Consider the following 22,891-nt stretch of genomic DNA (forward strand, 5'->3'; position numbering starts at 1 on the left):
TCCGAATCTAATTTTTTTTTCTAGCATGGCAACTTATGGCCAGAGGGGGAGGCCAAGTTCTTGGGACGGGGCTGGCCAGCCAGTCCATGATTTAGTCCACCTGTTTAAACGGGACTTGGGGCAACTCTTATCCCACCGCCTGCCATTTCTTTTACCCAGGCTACCTCCAACCCAGCTTTTCACAGGCACCTGGCTTCTTCCAGTGGAGCGTGGGCCTTTCAGGGTGACCCCCTTCTATTGAGACAGGGGTCCCAGCCCACACCAGCCACCCCATTTCACACAATTCCACTGGCTCCCCTTCTGCCTGACTTGACCTGATGATGAACTTCAGGCAGGGAACAATTTGGGAAAATCCCTACTCAGGCTCTGCTGGAAAACCCCAAAGGGAGGGGACAAAGGCAACCCTAAATCTGGGCAAAGCAGAACTGATCGCTGTGGAGCAAGGCCAGAGGGGCCAGGATTAAGGTGCAGGTCATTTTATTTTCCTTGTGTTTACACAGTGGAGGGTCCAGACTCTCCAGAGATCCTCTCAGAGGAAACCCACCCGATTATCTATTTTATCTCTGATAAACTTCGTTGAGTAACGACCAGTAACCTTCAACAGCCTGTTTTTAAATAATTCATAAAAGCCACTTGCTTTATTTGAGCATCATTGGGGTTTCTTTCAGCAGCCTGAACAGAAATGCATTGTTACAGTCAACAGAAATATGTGAATGTCTCCCTATAATTTTACACGCAAACACATGCACTTCTCTGTTTATAGCTTCCCTCCCCATTCCTTTGCCCTTAACCTTATAATAAGCTCATTCATCCGCAGCCCCGCTTGGCTGCCTGCTGTGTTTAAAGCAGAGTTAGTCTGCGCAGTTGCTGTCCTCGGTGAAAGGGGTTTTGGAAGCGGCTCGGCGAGGCCGGGCGGGGAGCGCAGGGCTGGCAGCGGCGGCAGCAGCGAGACGCAGCCCGACTCTTAGGAAAATGTTTGCTGTTCGCTCGTGTCCAGCCCCTCGGCCGAGCGAGGATCGAGCCTCTGTCCTTTATGTGTGAGATGCCCGGGACGAGGCAGTTCCCCAGGCGAGAACCCTGGTCCGGACGGACCTCCCCAGGCGCGGTGGTGGCCTGAAGCACAAGCATCTCCCGATCTTTCGTTTCCATGCAGGGAGGACGGGCATGAATAGGAACGAGTGTTGGGGCGGCGGGTGGGGCCGGGATGGGGTGGGGGGAGGCGCGCGGGCGAGGAAAGCCCCCGAGGGGCCCGCGGCGCGGCCCCGTCCCACGCGCTCTTCCCGCAGCCCCTGCCCGGCGGAGCGCGCGAGGCTGCGGGGCGCGGGGCGCGGGCTCAGGTGCCGGGGCGCCGCGAGAGCAGCCGATCTCTGGTCCGCCCTGGGCGAGGACGCGACCCCACGCGAGGGTCCCCCCGCGCCGGCCCCCCGGGCGCCCGCACCCCGCGCACGCCGCCTCCGCGCGCCCCTCCCGCGCCCGGGCGACCCGCCTGCGCGGCGGTTCCGCCTCCCGGGGCTGGACCCGAGGGTCCTCGGCGGCGTCTTTAAGGCTCGGGCCCGCCCCTGGCTCCTCCCGCCCGCCGCGGCCGCGCGCCCTGCCGGGGTCGCCGCGCCTCCGGGCCCCGCGGAGCGGCCGTGCGAGCGCAGCCGGAGCAGGTGCCCGAGCCTCGCATGCCGCGGCCGGGCCGGGGGTGGTAGCGGCGCGGGGCGCTCGGCCGCGCTCCTCCCGCCGCGCTCGGGCCCGCGGGGACATGTCGGTGGCCACGGGCAGCAGCGAGGCGGCCGGCGGGGCCGGCGGGGGCGGCGCGCGGGTTTTCTTCCAGAGCCCCCGGGGCGGCGCGGGCGGGAGCCCGAGCTCCGGCGGCGGCCCCGGCGCCTCCCGGGAGGACCCGGCGCCCGCGGCCTCGGCGGCGGCCGGGCAGGTCCAGCAGCAGCGGCGCCACCAGCAGGGAAAAGTGACGGTGAAATACGACCGCAAGGAGCTGCGCAAGCGGCTGGTGCTGGAGGAGTGGATCGTGGAGCAGCTGGGGCGGCTCTACGGCTGCGAGGTACCCGGCCGGGCCGGGAGGGTCGCGGGCCTCCCCGTCCTCCGTGCCCGCGGGCATCCTCCGGGCTCCGGCTCCCGGGCGCCCTGCCCCGGCCCCGAGGCGCGGGGAGCTTGGCGCGGCGCGTTCCCTCGCCAGGCGCTGGGCTCGGGATGGGGGCGCCCCTCGGTGGGTTCCGCCGACAGGTTCCCGGAGAACCGCGGTGATGTCGCGGGGAGGGCTGCGTCTGGCTGAGCGCGTTGCCTTTTCTCGGGGCCCCGGGCGCGTGTTGGCGCCTCACCTGGCAGCGCCTCGGGGGTCCCGGCAGCCCGAGGGCCGTGGAGGGGGAGCTGGGGAGAGACCTGCAAGCCGCGAAGCCTAGGAGAGGAGGGGTTCTGGGGATCTCAAGAGGCCCCCCCCAGTTCCTGAAAATATGCATCAGAACCTGAGCTGAATGTTTTCTCTTTTCCGGCCAGCCCCAGTGCGCGCCCCCATAATTCGCTTTGCCTCCCCAAAGCTGCAAACGTGGGCTTTGTGGAAGCCGCGTTCCTCTTTCCTGGCCCAGCCCGGCGACTCCCCTAGGTGCGCGCAGAGGGAAAGCCTTGGGCAGCCTGGAGGGCGCCCGGGTGGAGGGTGGGGGGCCCGCGGGCGGGTGCGGGGTGCCCGCGAGGGCCCGGGAGCGCGGCTCCCCGCAGTTCAGGGCCGAGACTCACACGAGTCTCAGGGACGCGCGTGCCTCTGGGGTAAGAGAAATGTTTGGAAGAAGCCGTAGCAAGCATGCGAGGAAAATGACCGAAGCCAGGATCATCTCCCGGGAGAGCCCCTAATAACAGCAGCTCCACAGAAGCGCCCTTCTCTGGGGGACTGGAGCTTGGAAGGGGCGAGGGAGGAAGAGGATTAATAATGAAGGACGTGGCTTCTAAGTTGAGCTGGGGTTGTGTCCCCACCACTGCGCTGTTCTTCAGCAGAAATGAAAGCCAGATGAACTCCCCGGCTTTTCCACTGGCTTGGGGATATTCTGTATTTCACACATTGGATGGTCTATTGTGGATACATATTTTCCTGAACATTCTCATTGCGCAAGGAAACAGCATTCTCATTAGGGACTAATGATGAATGATCAGGATATAATGAAGCTTGACTGTATGACTAATGGGCTTGTAAAAATATATGGCTTCTCCAACCCAGCTCTTGTAAAAAGCCACTTTAATTGCATAAATAAAAACTGGTCGAAATAGGAAGTGTTCATGGGATATTTTTATAGGAAGTTGGTAAAACTCTTTCAAGAAAGACTAGATTTGATTTAGGTGGGTTTACTGTTGCGTGGGTGAATGTGTTCAGTCTTGCCTTGAGAATTCAATAAATTTTCATTTATTTCATTCTGGGCTTTATACTCCATTTTAGATTTGAAGAAGATTGGAGTTAATAGAAAAACTGTTGTTGAAATGAACCGTCCTTCAGCAGTGCTCTTTTATGGGAGACTAATTAGGTGTCCTTAGGAAGCTGGAAAGAGGTCCAGCCCCTACAAGGGTTGGCAAATCATGTGTTTTGAACATTCTTCACAATAATTAGGGGGAAAAGGAGGATTGAATGTTCACTGTATTCAACATGTAGGTTAAGTACACATTAAAGGGTAATTGTGACCTTGAATCTTTCCTCGCCCTCCTCACCTTCGAGTCTAGCAACTAGCTGGAGATTGGAGAGGTTTTGTGGTGAAATGTTCCAAGATGCTGTATGTTGCCACATGCCATTAAAATATGGCAAGTATTTTTCTTCAAGTTTTTTGTTGTTGATTTAGGCTGATGGAATAAAAACCAGCAGGAAGGTTGTTGACAGTTTGTAATGACTGTGCATTAACAATAAAAGACCTGGGGGCGAATCCCGGGTGCCGTAAAGACTGTCTTCTTTCATCTTCGTCTCCACTGGTAGGCCTCTATTTTTAGCTTAGACCTCTTGTCTTGTCTGCTTCCCTTGCTGATTGCCTCAACTATTTCAGCATCTGGCTTGGGATTCCAGTAGGATCTAGCCAGGCGTCTAAGCTCTGAATCTCATGAACATGGAGGTTCAGGACTGTTCTTTTCACACTCAAAATTGGTCATGTTTTCAAATGTTTGTTGTATAAAATGACACAGAAAACCAATTTGCCAGACTTCAAACTCGCGCGAATACATATTTAATTTCAGAAGAAGTTGCATCAGGCAGGTCTGCAGTTAGGGGACTTGTGCGTTTTGGAGTAGAAATCATGATCTCTTGAAGCAGCAAGAAGCATGGTACTTGAAATTAGAAAGGAGTGGAAAGAAGAAACAGAATAACTTCCTGACTGTGGTCTTATCTAGAGTTTGCAGTGGTTGTTCCTTTTTGCGTGGAGAGTATCATAAGACAACATTTGTGGAGTGCTTGTGAGGGACCAGGTGCGGTTTAGACACCCATTTGTTCAGTCTTTACCACAGCCCTATCACGAGGGTGCTATTTTTTCTGATTTGCAGATGTGGGAACCGAGACACAGAACGATTAAGAGACGTTTCCTAGCGCATGTAGCTGGTGAATGGTAAGGGTGGGTGTGGAGTCAGGAACTCTGGTGGTGCGGCGCTCACACCACTTTTAGCCAGCACACCTGCCTGTAACTTTGCACGGTCCAGGCAGGAGAACAAATGGAGGGCCATATAGCAGATGTCAAAATATTTAGAAGTGACAAACTAGGCTAATGAAACATTTATGTGCAATTTGTTCTACCTGCCTACCTGGACAGCAATATCTTCCTAAGAGTTGAAATTTGAATTTTCAGACTTCCCAGAGCTCAGAGGTGTAAGATGGCTGGAGAAACTGCCCCCCACCTAGGATCCCTTTCCCTTTGCTTCCCGCCCATATAGTCCCACCTGGTGAGGAGTGCAGTGTCCACTTGCATGACCGATCTCTGTCCACACCCTCTGCCACACCACTTTGGCTGGCACTATTGGCGATGTCCCCACGCCCCCAGCCTTGGGAGAACGGATCTGATAATGCCCTAGATGTGGCTTGGTATTTTGACCAGGGACTTTTGGGGACCTAGAGTGTAGCCTAGTGGCTACAACCAGGCAGAGGGACCCCAGTTCTGGATATAGGTGCACTTGGTGGCAGGAACTGTGTGGGGAGACGGATGTGGCAGGCTTGGGCTTCAAGGACTCTTACCCCGTAGGAGGGTGGTGGCATTAAACACAGCATCTTACAGCTTTTTGGATACATAGTTACATATTTTTTATAAATTCTGCAGTGATTAATGATGTTTATAGTTATTTTCCATTTCACCTTGTTCTGGTAGTTAAGTTTTCAGCTCGGAGTTTAGTTAAAATGGGAATGTTAAGTTAAATCTACATCTACTTTTAAGGATTTCTGTTTCAAGCTATCACATTTCCAAGAATTTTTTTTTCAGATCTCTGCCAAATCCCGATAGTTTTTAAAGCATTTGAAACCTGGCACAAGGTCTGCCTTGGCATGTACTGCAAGGTGACTTACTGGGTAAGTCATATCAATTTTCCACATCTTGCCCAGTATCGAGATAACATCTGTACTTCTCATTTTACAGTTTGATTTGTGTTGGAAATAAGAACCTGGTTAACAACTTGATTGTTCAGCTCAGATTGTTGAAACACCTGTAGCAGCTTCACCATAAACAGACTTGGGCACGGCGGGCACTTGCTGGCTTTCCCTGGCTGTCATTCTGAGGACCTGCCCTTTTCTCTGAATCTAAATTAGTGGTTTCTGGCCAGTAAAACGTTTTCATCCTCCTTAAGTCCTGACCATTGTCATTCTGTATGTAAATCAGTGTTTTCCAAAGTTTTTTGATGGCGACTCATGGAAAGGAGTATGTTTGATCGCGGCCTGATCCATCACAGACCCAGTGGATATGAAGACAGCTTCCCAGCGCACCACTGATCGTTGGTATGGACTCTAAAGAAAATAAATCACAAAGGAGTATGAAGTCTATACCCTTAATGTTTTAATATAATATTCTGTGGTTAATTTCTCCAAAATTGCTGATTGTGATCATCTAAAGGGATTTTATACCACATTTTGGGATTATGACCTACGGTTACAAAATATACTACTCCAGAAAAGGAGAAATCTAAACATCGGTAGTAGAACTTGGCACTTATCAAGTGCTTTCTATGTGTGGGGTGTGATCCTAGCAACAACCTCTGATGTCCCATCTGATGGATGCGGAGCTGAGAAATCAAGAAGTTGCCCAAGTGGGAAACTAGGGCCCAACTGGGACTTGGCAGGGCAGGGCTGTGTCAGGGGCCTCTTCACCGCTCTTCCGAACTGCTTCCAGAGGTAGAATGGAGTCAGGAATCTTCTGTGAACCCCTGTATCACATACTGCCTGCTCTCTGGATGTGGCTGTTGTAACTTGCACGTTGACTGGGATTGCAAGTGGGGGGTCACCACCTTCAGTGGGTTTGTCCTTCCCCCTGGATCAGGCTTCTTGTTGTAAGTTCTGGATCCCCCATCTACACATCAGATTAGCCTGCTTTGCTGCTTTGTCAGCATCTCAGCTGGCAGGGAGAAACTGCTGCTGGCTGGTGGAATCTTTGGTGAATCTCCATTTGTGTAGTTACTTGACAATGAAGAGGGGTCTAAACAAAACTGCTTTAAAAGAAATCCTGTAAACTCAATCCAAAAAATACTATGGATTAAATCTAACATGTTTAAAACCTAGGAATAAAAGAATTCTACATTGTCAAAGGATGGAAAGAAAACTGTACTGAACATACTTCCCTTTGGAACAATGGTTCTCTTAGGGCAATGTGGTGTGGGAGTAAAGGCTTTGAAGGGAGATGAGCCTGGAGTTTCATCAGGCCCCCAGCATTTAATAATCGTCAGAGATTAGGCAATTGCCTTAACTTCTCAGCGCCTCTGCCCTCCCCAGCACCATGTTTAAGGGAACCCTCTGACCCCTTTGCAGGGGGCTATGGGAATGCATGGGCAAGACTGAGCATATGTGGTGGCTGGGCCATGGTTGGTGTAGTCAGTGTTGTAGTTTGAACCATAAACTTCCACTGACTGTTGGTTGTTATCCATGGCATGGGGGAGGGCAGACGGGGAAGAACAGTCTTCACTTACCTGTCGGGTGTGAGAATCTGGAGAAGGCTGTGTGGGTCAGAGGCTGTGTGGGCCAGAGATTGTTGGTGTGTGCTTAGACGATCACGGGCACGTGGTCTCTGTATTATTCCCCCTTTTCCTAGAACCTCACTCTGTAAATCCCAGTGGAGTCTCCTCGTAGACTTCCTTGCATGCTCAGTACAGTCTTCAACCATTAAGCACTGGTTTGAGTGAATGAAAAAAGGTCCATCTTCAGAAAACCTCAAAAAGCCAGGGAGGCTTTGTATCCAATTAGTAGGTGGCATTTCTTTGTCTTAGTCATGATTAGGGCAGACATGCTCTCTGGTTTTGATATCATAACCTGAATCATTGTCTTGCATCATTATTATTTTGTATGCAAAGTTGTTGGAAAAAGACACCAACCTTTATGGACTGAAGCGCTCTAAGCAGGAATTTAAAGATAATAGTGGCAGCTCATTTTTTAGCCCAGGCTGTCCTGTCCCTGCCATGCTGCTTTCTGATGCAGGTTTGCTCCGGGTGTCCTCTGTGTCCCCCAACTTTGTAACAACCTGACTGTGTATGGCCTACCTTGGCCAGCTCACAGTTCTCCACAAAGCAGCGGTCTCTTTCCGGGTGGAGGGCAGGGAGAAGCTGGATTGTTGTCTGTGTGTGCTGTGTGCACTCCGCAGGGTGTCAGTTTGTGCTTTCCTTGCTCATCTATTGGTTTTTGCACTTGGCTGCTGGAAACCTTCACCCGTCTCTTCAAGGTGCCTGACCTGCTCTCTCTGCTGCTTCCCCTGCCTGGTGTTCTTGCACCTCCTCCTGCTCCAACCAACCCTGCAGCTCTTCAGGGCACCTCCTTTCCTGGTGCCTCCTTCCTGGTTGCATTTCCACCTCTGCCTTCCCACCGGCACTTGCTCCCCGGCACATGCACGAGATGAATTCTAATCCCGCATCCCCTCTTGCTGCCACCTCCCTCTACCATCTATTTTTCCAGATCCTTCTCTACCTGCAACACACACTGCATATTCACCCCTGTCTGAAGTTGGGGCCCCACTTCCCTGAGGACCTTGTTTCTCAATCCCATGGACTTATTTGGGCTTTATTTTACTGGGCCTTCTGCAACACCAGGTGTCCTTACTCTCCCCGCCTGAAGCCCCTCTCTCCCGCCTCACCCCACTCTCTAGCTCCCTCCTCTCTCCCTTCTGGATTTTCCTCACCTTCCTGCCTCTTCAGTGCTGCACAGGGTCTGTCCTGGGCCCCTGTGCTGTATTTTTTCACTCCTTCTTGCTCTTTCTGGGCATTAAGAACCTGCTTGTGACCTCAGTTACGTCCATATGTTGCCAACTCTTAAATCTGTCCTTCTAGCCCAGACCTGTTTTCTGAGCACCAGACACAGGGGTTTGAGATGGACAATGCCACGTGGCTGTCCCATGGGAACCTCAGACTCAGCATGTCTGTAAATGAGTTTCTTATCTTCCTCTGCACACCTACTCCTCTTCCTTGGTTCCCCCAGACAGTGGCAGGCACGCTCTCCACACGTGTCCTGAGCTCAAGTCCTTTGGATGGACGCTCCTGGGATCTGACTCCCTGGCTTCTCACTGCCCCTGCTTTAGGCCAGCTTGGTGGGGGTGGGGAGGGACGCATCTCACTTCAGTGTCACTTCCTTCAAACCACTGCCAGTGCTAGCTCTGGCATCTTGCCGCCGCTGGCCCTTCGCTACTGCTGCTATTATTGCTCTGATTTCTGCCACGAACTTAGCTCTCACTGAGGGCCAGGTGATTTATCCATTTTTTTTCCTCCTACAATTAATACTCACAAGAGCTTTATGCCGTGGGTGGTTCTGTCTTCATTTAATAGAGGAAGGCACCGAGATCAGAGAAGTCGCTCCTTGTCTTTGCCCAAGGCCATGCTGACGCCAGAATCACGTAGCCACGATGCTCTCAGTGGTGCCGGCAGCTACGTTGGTTGAGCCCTTACGGCATAGCCCATCATTCACGAGCCCTCATTTATTCCTCAGAGGGATTACTTAGCTCTGCAAGGAGGTGAGGAAGCTGAGGTACTGGGCGCTTGAGCAACAGGCCCTCATCAGGGGCCACATCACGCTGAAATGGTGAGTCTGGAGCAGACTGTCTGGTTCTGGCTGGGGTCTCCTTCTCTGAGTCCTTGCCAGGTGTCTTGAAAATCCAGAGTGGATCTTGCATTCCCCACAGCCTTTAGGATAAGGTTTGAGCTCTTAGCCCATGGCAAGGGCTGTAGGTTTGCCCTGCTCACCTCTCTAGTTTTGTCCCAGCCTCTGTCCCCACCCCTACTTCTTCTGTTATACACGGAGATCCTAATATGGGGCAGCAGGAACCCCTTTGCATGACCTCTTCCTCTGCCACAATCATCTCTCCCTCCTCCACCTGGCCTGTCTACCCCTTACCTGTTCTTTGGGCTGGCCCTGCGGACCCTCCTCCAGGAAGTCTCCGTGATAGGCTCCTCACAGCAGGCTGGCTGACCCGCCTTTGCTGACAGTGCTCACTCCTTTCTCAGCACTCTGCTGTCTCCTGTCTGCACCTGAGCTGCAGCTTCGCCAGGGCAGAATCTTGTGGCCCCAGCAGCCCAAATGCCTCTTGCACTGAGCTCAGGTGTGTCCCGTGGCTGACTGTCAAGTGAGAGACAAAAATCTGGCTCTCAAGGGCACGGAGTCGCGTTTTTCTGGTTTGTGTGTTTCAGAAACATGCCCCACGTCAGTCCCATCACCGCGGTTTGGCCCTGCCTGTGTCTTTCATGGCTGACCTGAAGTTTCAGCTCTTCATGGTGACGCAGCTCTAGGTGCTGCCTTGAACCTGTGAACTTGCAGGGAGCGGTGGTGCGGAGGGGCTGGAAGTCCTCAGAGGAAGTGACCACAGGCGGTGGCCATTCTTCTCCATAGTTGTAACTTTGCAGCGTCTGCAGGAGCACCATGTTCTCCGCACAGTGACTGTTCATTTCTCGGGGAGTGGAAATGCTGGCTGGGCCGGGCCAGGGAGTGTTTCTATCAGCAGATACGATCCGGGGCGACAGGCTCACACAAGTCTTGATGGAACAAGGAGCGAAAGCTTGGATTCCTGCCTCTGCCGAGATGTTCGGGCCAATCACTTCTCACCAGGTTTTTCTTAGTCAGCACTGGCATTTGAGAAATCTGTTCCCCAGCATGACAGCCGAGGAGAAGGGAGTGACCAGAGAGTGGATTAGTCTCTAAAGCCTCACTTTATGGTTGAGGGAAAAGTGATCAAAGAGGGCCTTTTCTTTTTGAAAGAATCGTGAAGGCAAACTGCAGAAGTAACTGGAGGGCGGGAGCGTTCATCCGTCCAGTCCGTCCATCCCTCCGTTCATTCAATCATTCAATCAAAAGACATTTCCATAAGTGAAGAAAGGGGAATAAGAAACCTTCATCCTTTTTGACCTTTACGAGAAAGAGTGGAAAAGTGCAGGCTCCCTTTCCCCTGGGGGGGGCGGAGGGGTCCTTCTGGTTGAAAGGCCTCTGAGGGTGTCCCGGGTGTAGTTATTACACCCTTTCTGCAGGGAGGTAGATCCTTCTTCCTCTGCTCCAAGCCTGTCATCAGGAAAGGGAGGGCTAAAGTACTTGGCGTTACCATGTAATGACAAAAACCCTGAGTTAGCTTTCATCTCAATACGGAGTAAAGTCTGCGATGCGAGAAAGCAATCTCTTAAGAGTTGAACTTGGGGAGTCAATAACCCAGGGTAGGCCGTGTTATCCGTGGACACCAGGACCTGGCTAGCATCTGGGAAATCAGAACATCTTGATTATTTTCAGTGTCTTGGGAAGGACCCTGGCTGGAGAAGCTGTTCTAGCGGGTGCTGCTTACCAGCCAGAGGACCCTGGCGAGTCACATGGGTGACAGACGTGTTTCCAAGCTTCCTTTCCTCGTCTGAAGAAAGTGAGGGTGGTTTAGCGCTCTCAAGCACTACCCTTTGGAGATTTTATGATAAAGCTGGCGGTGCATTGGCAAAAGTGAGATTTACCAAGGAGGGTGATGTTGAAAGCAGAAATACAGGGCAGACCCGAGGGTCTCCCAGGGCAGACCTGAGACAAGGACTGCACTGTTTCTCCATCTAATGTACGTAGGGGGTTCCTGTAGCTAAAGGGCGAGAGTGCCCACCTTTCTCTTGGCATAACCTTGGTCTGGTGTGACTCAGATTGGGAGGATCAAGTTGAGAAAACTTTGTTTTTCAAACCTTCTCTCCCTTTCCAGTTCTTTCCTGCCCACTCTGGACTCTCAAGTTAAATTTGAAATCTGACAGTACAGATATTCACAGCTACCCTGTCTGCCTTATTTATTTAGGCGTTTAATTGGGTTAACCTTTAAGAAGAGCTGGCACAGTTGACTTAAAACCGTTAGACATGTAATTTGTAATATTGGCTGCTGGGGAGGCCTTCCTCTTATTATTTGTCCTTTATCTTGGCAGCTCGTCATTAAGTAATGGTGTTATTATTTTAATTTGAAGAAGGTTTGTGTTGAGATATAAAATAGCATCTGAGAGAAAATCGCAGCAGCTTTAGAAAATACAAATTTTTAAGAGGCGAAGGGTACAAATTAGCCTAAGTAAGAGACTGACAGCATCTGCGCTAAACAAACATTCACTGGGGACTTTATTCCTGGAATGTCCCTTTATAGTTAGCTTTATAACGAACATGACAGAGTAGAAAAAAGAAATTAAGGTTTTTTTACAGATGGTGCTGGTAGGAAGTGGGAAGCAGAATTTATTGCTTTTAATACTATTTGTTGCTTTTGTTTGATGATGGGATCCAAAAAGCACCAGCAAATGATCCCATTCAACCCCCACAAGAGCTCTGTGTGGAAGTAGCGATCCTGTTTTTAAAGTGAAGAAGTGAGACCCACTGGGGCTTGATATCATTGCGCAGTTTATATTGTCAGTAAGAAGAAGATTCAGACTTGGGAGCCTGACCCTGAGTTTGCCTTTCACCCCCGGCTCTTTCCCTGTATTCTAATGTGTCTGACGAATACACTCGCCAGCCGTTTCTGCCTCATGTATTTGATAACATTTTCAAATGTGCTTCATCTTCGATGAGTAGGATTAGGTTATTTCTTTGGTGAGTCATTTACAGGATTCATTTACAGATATATTTTAGAAAAATTCAAATCTCCTAGTTCTCCAGGGTACATCCCAGGGAGTGTGCTACTTATTTCTTTGATTGATTGGAAGGCACAGTTAATAATACTGGGGCCTTAAGTCTCTCTATCGATCTACCTAGATGGAATTTTTGAGGTTTAAAGTTAGAAACTTGCTTTAAATCAACCATAGGGTACAGAGTAGGGACTTTATCCTACATGTTTGAAAGCACATGATAGAAGGCAAGAAATAATGCTGCTTCTAAATAAAATGTGAAAAACTCTTAATAGCATCCCTAGCTTCTGCTAAAGGCTGTTTTTGTCTTGAGCGGCTATAATCAATTGTGTGTCAATATCTTTTGTTTCATATATCAGTGGTGCAGCTGACATAGCTTCTTCATTGATTTCTGCTGTTTCAAGCCAAATAGGGAATGTTCGGCTTTCATGCCCTTTCTACTTAGTTTTGCTGATACTCTACCTAATAATTCTAACAAGTCGACAGGTTTTTCTCCTGTTTGTGATGGGGTGTGGCAGCTCTGGGACAAGTTAAAAGAAAATGAGTCATTGATTTGGTGGGAAAACATGATTCTGCTTGCTCTAGTGAAAAACACCCTACAAATATTACAACTCAAAGAATAACATGTACTATCTCTGGTAGACAAGTGTCTTTGTTAAACTAAAATATTCCATTTCCTCATGAAATCCCAGATGGTTCAGCATTTAGTAATCTTGTATTAGAAGCAGTTTATATGGATGGATGTTTAGATAATGAAAATGTGTATATGTAGGTCAACAGACAGACATCATCTAAACTAGCCTGAGACTGAAAGCATTTGCTTGGCAGCCATGCGTCAGACCTCCGGGATAGTCCCACATTAACCTTCAGACAGGCACAGGCGGCTGCGTTTAATAAGTGAAAGATCCCAGTGTTGACTTAACTCATTACTCTAAAGGAGAGAATGAGGAACTCGTTGACTTATTGATGCCTTTCTATACATTGCCTTGCACAGGATGATTTTAAACTCCGAAGAAGGACAAAGAACGAGATGCAGATAACATGTAAAACATTCAGTGCCATGACATGCAGCTCTCCAGCCAGCCATGAGCACCAGGGCACTGGCCCACCCTGCCTCCTGGGTGAGGGCTCTGGGCAGGCTGGGTGGGCATGGGTGTCAACCTTGCCTTCCTTGAAGGAATTCAAGCGCCTGACTGTCTCTACCTCCCTCTGACTCTGCATCATGAAATCAAAACAAATTGAAAAGTTCTCAGCTATGATGTCATACTGGTGTTAGCGGTCGAAGGGTTCACTTCAGAGCTCTCTTGATTTCTGCCTCAGACTCCTTTGTGCCTGGGCCCGGTGTCTGCATTGAAGACCGAGCTCCCTCCTCCCTGGGTGGGCTGAGCTTAGTGTGCCCAGAGGTGAAGCAGCTGCCCCCACTTGACTTTATTCACGGGGTGGTATTATGAGTCATTGTCCTTGGCTTCTGTTAATTGCCCTCTTTTAATGTGATAACCTCCCAGGGGTGCTTTAAGGATTAATAATGTTAAAAAATATCCTAAGAAATGCCCAGGATACTTATGAAGGCACCGTTAGCAACATCTGTGATGCTTTTGCCATAATTAATTCTGTTTTAAATACCTATATTCAAAGTAAAGGTATGTTCTTTGACCAAAAAGAGAGCAGAGGCTTTGGAACTTACAATACTGGACTTGTTTTGATGGGGCTGGGGCCTTGATTGAAAATGCTGGTCACACACCAGGTTTTATGAATAGAGAATGATCTAGTCAGTAAGTCAGAATGAAAAATCTTCTTGTTGGGTTGCTTCAAGAGAATTACCTTCCTGGAATGTGACCTCTATCACATTTGAGTAAAGTGATAATAGATAACATGCATTCGGGATAAAAATCTTGCACGGGATAGCTTTCCTATGGCCCTAGAGAAATTCTGCAAAGGCATAGATCATACATATTAACATATCATAAATATTAACAGTGCTCTGTTAGTTTGTCATGGATAATTTTTATTTTATGCTTCATACAGTGAGCACGTGTTCCTTTTTATGGAGAACTGTAAAGCTGTGCTTAAAGGAAGGTGGGCACGGGTGTCCCTCTCTTTCTGTCACCACCGGCTATCGCTTGCTCTGTACTGACCCACCTTCTGCCCATTACACCATCACAGGGCGTGGCAAAGTGAGGGCAGTTTTTGTGCTGCTTTGCCTTCTCTTCTATTTTTTTAAAAGAGTTATTTATGCATACAAGAGCTGGGGTGCAGACCAGAGGTACAGGGGGTGAGAGGATTCACCAGAGACAGAGTGGGGAGCAGAACAGGTGGATCTACTGAAATACACTGCTGAGGGGAGCAGCGGGGAGACAGGAGAGGTCTGCTGTGCCATGTGGGTAGCTCCCTGGCACACTGGGGATCGAACTCGTACTGTAGTGGCTGCGTAGCTTGGTAGTGCTGTCTTTAACCCCTGCACCACCAGCGAGGCCCTGCCTTCTCTTCTTTTGGAAGCAGTCAGGCGATTTTTGTTTTTAATTACAAATAATTAAAGAAAAAAATAAGCCCAAATGTTTTTTTCGTACTAGGTTCTTTGTATTTGCAGAATAAGCAGGGTAAATAACACTTTTGGAAGTGAGGGTGTCTTTATCTTTTTGCCTGAGAAGACTCTCCAGTGAGGATGAAGCTGCTCCCCACCCGGCAGGTGGAAAGTCCGGGAAGGCAACCACGTGGCCTTGGACCATGGCTCGGGAGCCCAGCCCCTCCCCTGCCTAAGCAGGGACTTTCTTCATCCCCCGAAGACAGAGGGTCATCTCAAGAGCTGTCGCTTACAGTTTGCGAGTCATACCTCAGCGAAGTTCTAGGACACAAAACTCACTTGCTCCTTTTGTTCTCTTTGGCCAAATTTAACAGAGAGCTTATCTGTCCTCTGTCCTATTTTGTCACCTTCTGCTTCCTTCGGCTGTGTCACTTGTCTCTCCTCTCCACCTACAGGGCTCATGGCCTCTGTGTAGCTGAGAGCCCAGCGCCCACCCCACCCCTGCCCCACGTGCCCGCCGCAGTATTTGCCCTGCTTTCCACACCCACCTCACCCGTCACCGCCAGCCGTCCCAGTGTCTGTCCGTCCTCCCCAGCCAGCGTGCCTTGCATCCTCCAGTGCTCACCCACCAGGGCAGGCTTTCACCCACCTTCTGCCAGGCATACTTAAAAAATAATAAATACAATCGATTTTTAGATGGTTTTAGATTTACGGGAAAACTATGGTAGCATGGCGTCCCCATACACGCCTCAAGCAGTGTCGCCTGTTAGTAACGGCTTCTGCGAGGATGGTGCGTTTGTTACCATGAATGAGATCGTGTTGCTGCATTATCATGCGCCAAAATGCACGCTTTACTCAGCTTCCTAGTTCTTTCCCCAGGTTCCTTTTTCTGTTTCAGGCTTCTACCCAGGATGCCGTGATACATTTAGTTCTCTTGTTTCCTTACATTCCTGTGTAGGTATTTTTTTTAGAATCTCCCTTAAATGGGATTTGTCTGTTTTTTCTTGCATGTCATATGATTGGAATTATATATCATGTGGCCTTTTCAGATGACTTTTTTTTACTTAGGAATATGCATTAAAGATTCCTCTATGTGGTTTTGTGACTTGGTAGTTCATTTCATTTTATAGATGACTACTATCCCATGGTGTAAACATACCACCATTTGTTTGTCTAGTCAGCTATCAAAGAACATCTTGGTTGCTTCCAGTTTTGGGTGATTACGAATAACCTGGTATGAACATTCGGAGGTAGGCATGTTGTGGATATAAATATCAAATCAGGTGGGCAAATATGCCAGATGTACTTTTAGGGTCTGGGAATACAGATGTTAGGGAGACAGCAGTGAATCAGAGAGGCAAAGTCCCCGTGGTCTAATAACCAAGATACGTGAATAAATCAAGATCATGTTAGCTCATGGAAAGTGAAAGAAATAGACTGGTGGAATAAAGAGTCAGGACTGTCCCCAGGGTATGGGACCAAGAAGGGCTTCTCTGAGGGGGTTTGTGTCATTTGAACTGGGGTTTGCAGCTGTGTGAAGAGGGATGAATGAGCATTTTCCAGTGGGCTCAGTTAATATGAAACCCCGGGGCAGAATGGACCTACTTGGCTGGGTAAGTGGGGATAGAAAGAAACACGAGATGAGATCATGGATGAGAATTTCTTTTAAAAAAAAAAACCTTTTCTTGGGCCTCCCCGGTGGCGCAGCGGTTGAGCGCTGGGTTGCGAAGCTGCCCGCAGCCTCTGCAGCGCCGGTTCGATCCCCGGCTGCTCCCCGGCCACCAGAGGAGGGTCCCACATGGCGCGCAGACCTCTCCTGCCGCCCGCTGCTCCCCTCAGCAGTGTACTTCGGTCCTTCTGCCTGTTCTGCTCCCCGCTCTGGCTCTGGTGAATTCTCTCACCCTCCCACACTTCTGACTGTACCCAGTGCTTGTATGCATGTATGTATAAATCAATCAATCATTAAAAATAAATTAATTAATTAATTAAAAAATAAATTAAAAAAACCCTTTTCTTGCAGTAGAACATGCAAAACCCACAAATGCTAGGTGGACAGGTTGATGAATTTCCTCAAATGGAACCCACCATGTCACCACTGTGCAGATCAAAACATGGAACTTGGCAGCCCCACAGGGTCCCCGCCCACTCCTGCCATCACTAGCTCACTCCAGGGTAATCTGGGTGACTTTTCTGTCTTTTAAGAATCTTTATATCTGTTTCTTTCATTCAACTTCAAATGTGTGCGATATCCCCATATCACTGTGCGCCATTGAGTTGCCACATATAGTATTGCGTGTGTGAAGGCGTCACAATTGTTTTTTACTCTGTTTTGCTTTTGATGGACATTTGGGAGGTTTCCAGTATGGTCTATTCTGAGTTGAGCTGCTATAAACATTATTGCATATGTCTTTTGGGGGGTTTATCTCTGCGTTTTTGTTGGGTAATATGCACAGTGGTGGAATGGCTGACTTAGGGGGTATGCCTATGGTCAGTTTCACTGGATATTCCCTGACAGTTTTCCTAAGTAACTGTACTGAAATACAACCCCACTGCTGTATGCAAATTCCCAGTTGCATATATTTGCTGACGCTTGGTATTTCCTTATTTTCATTGAACCATTTCATTTAATCATTTAGGCATATACAAGCATCACCTTATTTGCATTTACTGGGGACAAAATGAAGTCCTGCCCCTTTTTGCATTTTTTATTGGCCCTGTGGGTACTCTCTCTTGGAAGTGCCTGTTTAATTCTCCTGTTCATTTAAAAATTAAAGCTTCAGATTGGGTTCTTTTTCTTACTGATTTTTATATATCCTAGAGACTAATATTTATACTCCCTCGATATCAGTTCTTTGTCAGAAGTATATGTCACATAATGATTTTCTCCCATTTCGTGACTTATCTTTTTTACTCACTTTTTTTTAAAGACTTATTTATTTATTTATTTATTTATTTATTTATTTATTTATTTATTTATTTATTTATACAAGCACTGGGCACAGTCAGAAGTGCGGGAGGGTGAGAGAATTCACCGAGCCAGAGCAGGGAGCAGAGCAGGCAGAAGAACTGAAGGACACTGCTGAGGGGAGCAGCGGGTGGCAGGAGAGGTCTGCGCGCCATGCGGGACCCTCCTCCAGTGGCCGGGGAGCAGCCGGGGATCGAACCCGCGCTGCAGAGGCTGCGGGCAGCTTCGCAACCCAGCGCTCAACCGCTGTGCCACCGGGGATGCCCTTTTTTACTTAATGGTGACTTTTTGTGTACAGGGGCTCTTAATCTCAGTGTTCTTAATCTCTATGTTATCTGATTATCTCTTTTTTCCCTTTAGTGCATTTTTCATCCTGTTTCTGACAGCTTTGTGTCTTAAACACATCTGCGGACATTGTTTTTCTAGGTTGCCTTTTGAATGCTTCATTGCTTTACCTTGCTTATTCAGCCTTGTAATGCACCGGAAATTGATTTTTGTGTAAAGTAAGTAGGGATCCATTTTTGTCCTAGTTGGACCTCCAGCTGTCTCTGCACCACTCACTGAAAAGACCCTCCTCTCCCCACTGCACCATAGTCACACATCAGGGGCTTCCTGTGTGTGGATCTGTCATACACTCAGGTCTGTGTGTATTAATGTTGGGTGGGGCCTCCCTGCAGGCCATCTCAACTGCAGCTCCATTTCCAGGCACAATGGCCCACGTGCCATAAATAGTAAAGATGAGCTAGTTGAAGGGCAGGTCTGAACTTGCCTTGAGACAAGAGTATTTAAAAATCAGGCACAAAGAAAAAATACTGATTTCAGTTTAGTGAAGACTTTATTTGACAAGTTAATTATATTTATTTAACAGACTTAAATATGGTTATGGACAAGCCCTGCAGTCAACTTCAGACTGCACTCAGTAGGACCACATCTATTCAACCAGCCAATTAGCCACCTGGTAGTTACTTATCACAGGCCTACTATGTGCCAGGCATAGAGTAGGACTATGAAATAATGGGTTTCTTTCCAGAGGCTCTACTTCTAATTTTGGAACATTTGTTGTTTCTTCCTTTGCAAGTGGAATGCTCAGTGCAAGGAGGGTAATTTTTAGAATTTTCTTCTATTTCTGGGATAGCATTGCTGTTCTATTATAGTTATTTAAAATTTTGTGTGTGTGACAGTCTGGGTAAACAGGCAACAGGCCTAAGAATTAGAGCCTTTATGTTGCTATCAGAATATTTTAAAACAAACAATCCTATAAAAGAAAAGTTTTTTTAAAGCACATTATTTGATAGAATGAATTCAGTGAGCAGTTAAATATTTGACTTGTTTTCAGAATTTAGTACCAGTGCAAAGGTCACATTCAGAGAAGCAGAGAAACACATTCTCAGGAGGTTGGCTTTGGGCTCAGGAGGGACCTGCCAGTCAGTGTTGTCACATGAGATCACACTGCAAGTTTCTCATGAGTGTGACTGCAGCTTATAAGACCCGACCATTGGGGCATCTGTCTGTTGGGGGCCTGTCCATCGGGGAGCCTGTCCAGTGAGTGATCTGTGTTGGGGGCCTATCCATTGAGGGTCCTGTCTTACTGGGGGACCTGTCTTCTAATAGCTTCTTTCTGGCCACCATCTTGATTAAGCCAGAGCCTGGGTTCACATCACTGGCTGCTCTGCTATTTGCCTCCCTAGGGGATTGAATGACATGTGGTTGGGTCAGCAGATGCCCTATGTTGGGGTCAACCTATGGCTGGAAGATGGAGCTACTTCCGCCAGCATTTCCTTGCCCACTTGTTGGCCTGTTTCTGGCGGTTGCAGTTCTAGCTGCGCAGAGCACTTTGTGGGCACAGGGAGAGGTATTCATGCAGCAGAGCTGCTCCTACTGCTTCCGGAGAAGAAAATAGATGGTAAGAGGAGAGGACAGCCACCCTCCCACAGTCACACACAGCAGGGCTTTGATTTTCTTTAGTTGAAGTTGAGTGTTTTCTTTTTTTCTCCATTGCCTCGATGGAATGTTTTGTATATTTAGCAAAACCTCACCTACCTGCAGGTGATTCATTCTGCAGCCTCAACCATTTGGGACATAGTCACGAACCTCAAAGAAAGCAGAATGGGTGACTTTTAGAATCTTGGAGATCTCCCAGAGTTTATGTTCTTTATTTGTTGGACAGAGCCACAGGCCCTTGCTGTACCTTGTTTTAGTCTTACCTTAGCCACAGTTCTTACAGGCTTGGTTTTCTGACTTCCTAGTTCACTGTGATTTAGAAGCAGCAAATGAGGCTGCCAGATATAAGTTCTGGGAGAACATCTAGAAGTGACAGCTGACAGCCTGACAGTAAGGGAGTTGACAGAGAATCTATAAAAAGCTCAGAAGATTGGCGCCATCTTCTATGAGGCAAAAAGAGCTCCAGTGGCCTGGAGGGGTTGGGAGGGGAAACAGTGAAATAGAACATCTGGTCACAGGGCTGACCCCCGTCACTAAGAAAATAGTGAATTACATAGGCTTCCGCTTCCGAGGATAGGCACTTCATACATTTAAACATTTCAGAAAAGGTGTTTAAATGTTGGTTGTCAGAAGTAATTTGCTGATATAGAAACCATTGTTTTCCTTAAGATACCAAATAAATAAAATAATTCTCTTTCTCTTGGTCTCCTCTTCCATCCCCCCGCTTGCTTTATTCCCTCCCTGTCTCTAGCCCCTTCTCCTCTCCTTTCTCTTTGATCCCCACTCTCTATCCCACTTTTCTGTCTCCCCTTACTGCTGTCTCTACTGCCTTTCACTTTCTCGCCACGCCTCACCCCATCAATATAATAATTTCCCATTTTTCTTATCCTTTGAGGGGCACGATTATCCATAGGCGTCTGTTAAAGGCCAGCCTCCAGGATACCCCTAGATTTATAGTATTTGCCGATTTCCTTGGTGTAAATGTCCCCTCAGTGGTTGATTTCAGGTTACTGTTTTGAAGTCACTGAATGTGGAGCAGGGAATGGTATTTCCTCCGAATGAATGAGAGGCAGAAGTGACCTCAGGAGCACAGACGATGCAATAAAATCCTTAGGGAGTGATGAGTTTGATTATTTATTAACTTTCTTTTAAATACAATTAACTTACTTGTATGTTAATTTTTAATGATGACTGTTTACAGCTGACTTGTAAAACTCCTAAAAATTTAATGGATGTCTCCCATGAGCTGGTACAAGCTAGCTCCTGAACACCATTGCCACCCTGATATCTCATAGCTGAGGAATGCTTGGTAATCTTATTTGACCGTAACGACAACCTAAGCTCGAGAGAATCCCAGAAGCATACACTTAAAAAGGTCCCTAGAGAGTCTCTATTCTGACCTCTCTGCCTGACATGTTAGTTCCATCTATAGCCTGGTAAAAGGATATTTCAGGGCTTCTGCTGCTCAGATTTCTCATGTCCCAACACAGAATCCATGACTGACATCACGTTTGACAGTGAAGGGACTCTCTTCAGCCTCCAAAGCAGGACTGGAATTTAATCTCTTTCTCCTGTCACTCTCTAATTTCTTTCTCATGACAACAGCCCAATTCCTGATTTCATAATTTCGCACAAGACATATTTCATTTGGCATTAATTTTAAGCACAGAAAATCATGTCATTAAGTAAAACCAAATACTTATTAGCACTTATTATTATATAGAAAGTGTTCAGAATTTCTCCTATTTTTTGCTAAAGAATTTATTTTATAGATTCATTGCTGATTTCTAAAGGACAGTCATATTAATTATATAGATTTTATTTAACCTATATGTTTGTGAAATGATATGTTCATTGTTAGGTACACATATATAAAAGTATATGTGTACATATATATAAAATACACATGTATGTATTACATGTCATATATGTATGAATGTTCATATATTCATTATATATACTCATGTGGATATTCATACATATCCACCATACACAGGTTATATATAGATAGTTGGAGAACAGAGGATCTGTGACTTTTCATGGTTTGACTTAACTCATTTTCAACTTTATGATGGTGTGAAAGTCATACACATTTACTGGAAAATGGACTTTGAATTTTGAATTTTACTCTTTTTGCTTCTTGGCGATGTGTGGTGCATCATTTCTGGTGACACTGGCCAGACATGGCTCCCTCTCAGCCGTGCGAGCAGGGGGCAAACAAGTGCTACTCTACGGATTGTTTTTCACTCTCAGGGCTGTGTCCCATACTTTACATAGGATATTCAGCACTTTATCATAAAACAGGCTTTGTGAGAGACGTTTTTGACCAACTGCAGGCTAATGTAAGTGTTCTGACTACATCTAGGGTGGGTGGGGCCAAGCGATGATGTTCGCTAGGTTGGCTGTGAAATGCATTTTGACTTAATGGCATAATCTATTTGCGATGGCTGTATTTGATATAGCCCTGTTGCAAGTCAAGGAAGATCTGTAAATATATTCATTATATGGTACTTTTAGAGCTAATGGTAGAAGTTACTATGGCAGGAGATATTTTAGTCTCTCAGGTCAGTGAGTATACAGCTTTCTAGAAGATCTCTTGAATCCTGGGATGTTGGTGCTTTTATGAACAGGCAAGTTCTTTCATAAAACTGGAGCCTAGATCCCACTCGGCTGCTCCTAGTTGGTGATGCTTTTTCATTTGGGATTTTGGCAACTGAGATCTTTCCTTAAAAAATGTTGGTTTATTATGAGCCTCAAAATAGAAGCTCCTCAGACTGAAGATAAAGTTCTTTGGAAACGTCACCGGATGCCACTCTTGCCGGGGGGAGCCCTGTGACAGGAACGGTGGGTGTGGGGGTGCCATCACAAGGGTGGGGCGATGGGATCCTGACAAGGATTGTGAGCAGGTGACATGAGAGCCCAGGTGCTACCTGTCTGCCATGAGGCTGGGTGCGGGCACAAGGTCATGCTCCACAGCTGGGGCTGGTCTTCCTTCGGCCGTACAGATGTCTGACTGACTCCGTGAGCTCATCCCCCGCATGCTGATCCCGTCCCTGCCCTGGCATCCCTCTTCCTGCTGATGCTGTGGTGAGCCACCGAAAGATCTGGAGTCTACACGTTCACAGAAGAGTTGAAAGGAACTGATGAGCTTCCCCATATTCTCTTCACCTGGCTTCCTCTAATGTCAGCATTTTATCATCTGTACATTCATCAAAACTGAGAAGTCAGCA

The 22,891-nt window shown here is 47.8% G+C and overlaps 1 protein-coding gene across 1 annotated transcript in view; it reads left to right on the forward strand.

The window, feature by feature from the left end:
* Positions 1 to 1,747: 1,747 nt before the first annotated feature.
* PPP1R14C (protein phosphatase 1 regulatory inhibitor subunit 14C) overlaps positions 1,748 to 22,891 on the forward strand; it is a gene marked incomplete at both ends in the record, with an annotated part of 77,098 nt that continues 55,954 nt past the window's right edge. Inside the window, one exon of the mRNA XM_084227781.1 lies at positions 1,748 to 2,044. Coding sequence (XP_084083907.1) covers positions 1,748 to 2,044 — 297 coding nt within the window. The remainder of the gene's footprint in view (positions 2,045 to 22,891) is intronic.

This window comes from Talpa europaea (assembly GCF_964194135.1).
Source record: "Talpa europaea genome assembly, chromosome: 2".
NCBI lineage: Eukaryota > Metazoa > Chordata > Mammalia > Eulipotyphla > Talpidae > Talpa > Talpa europaea.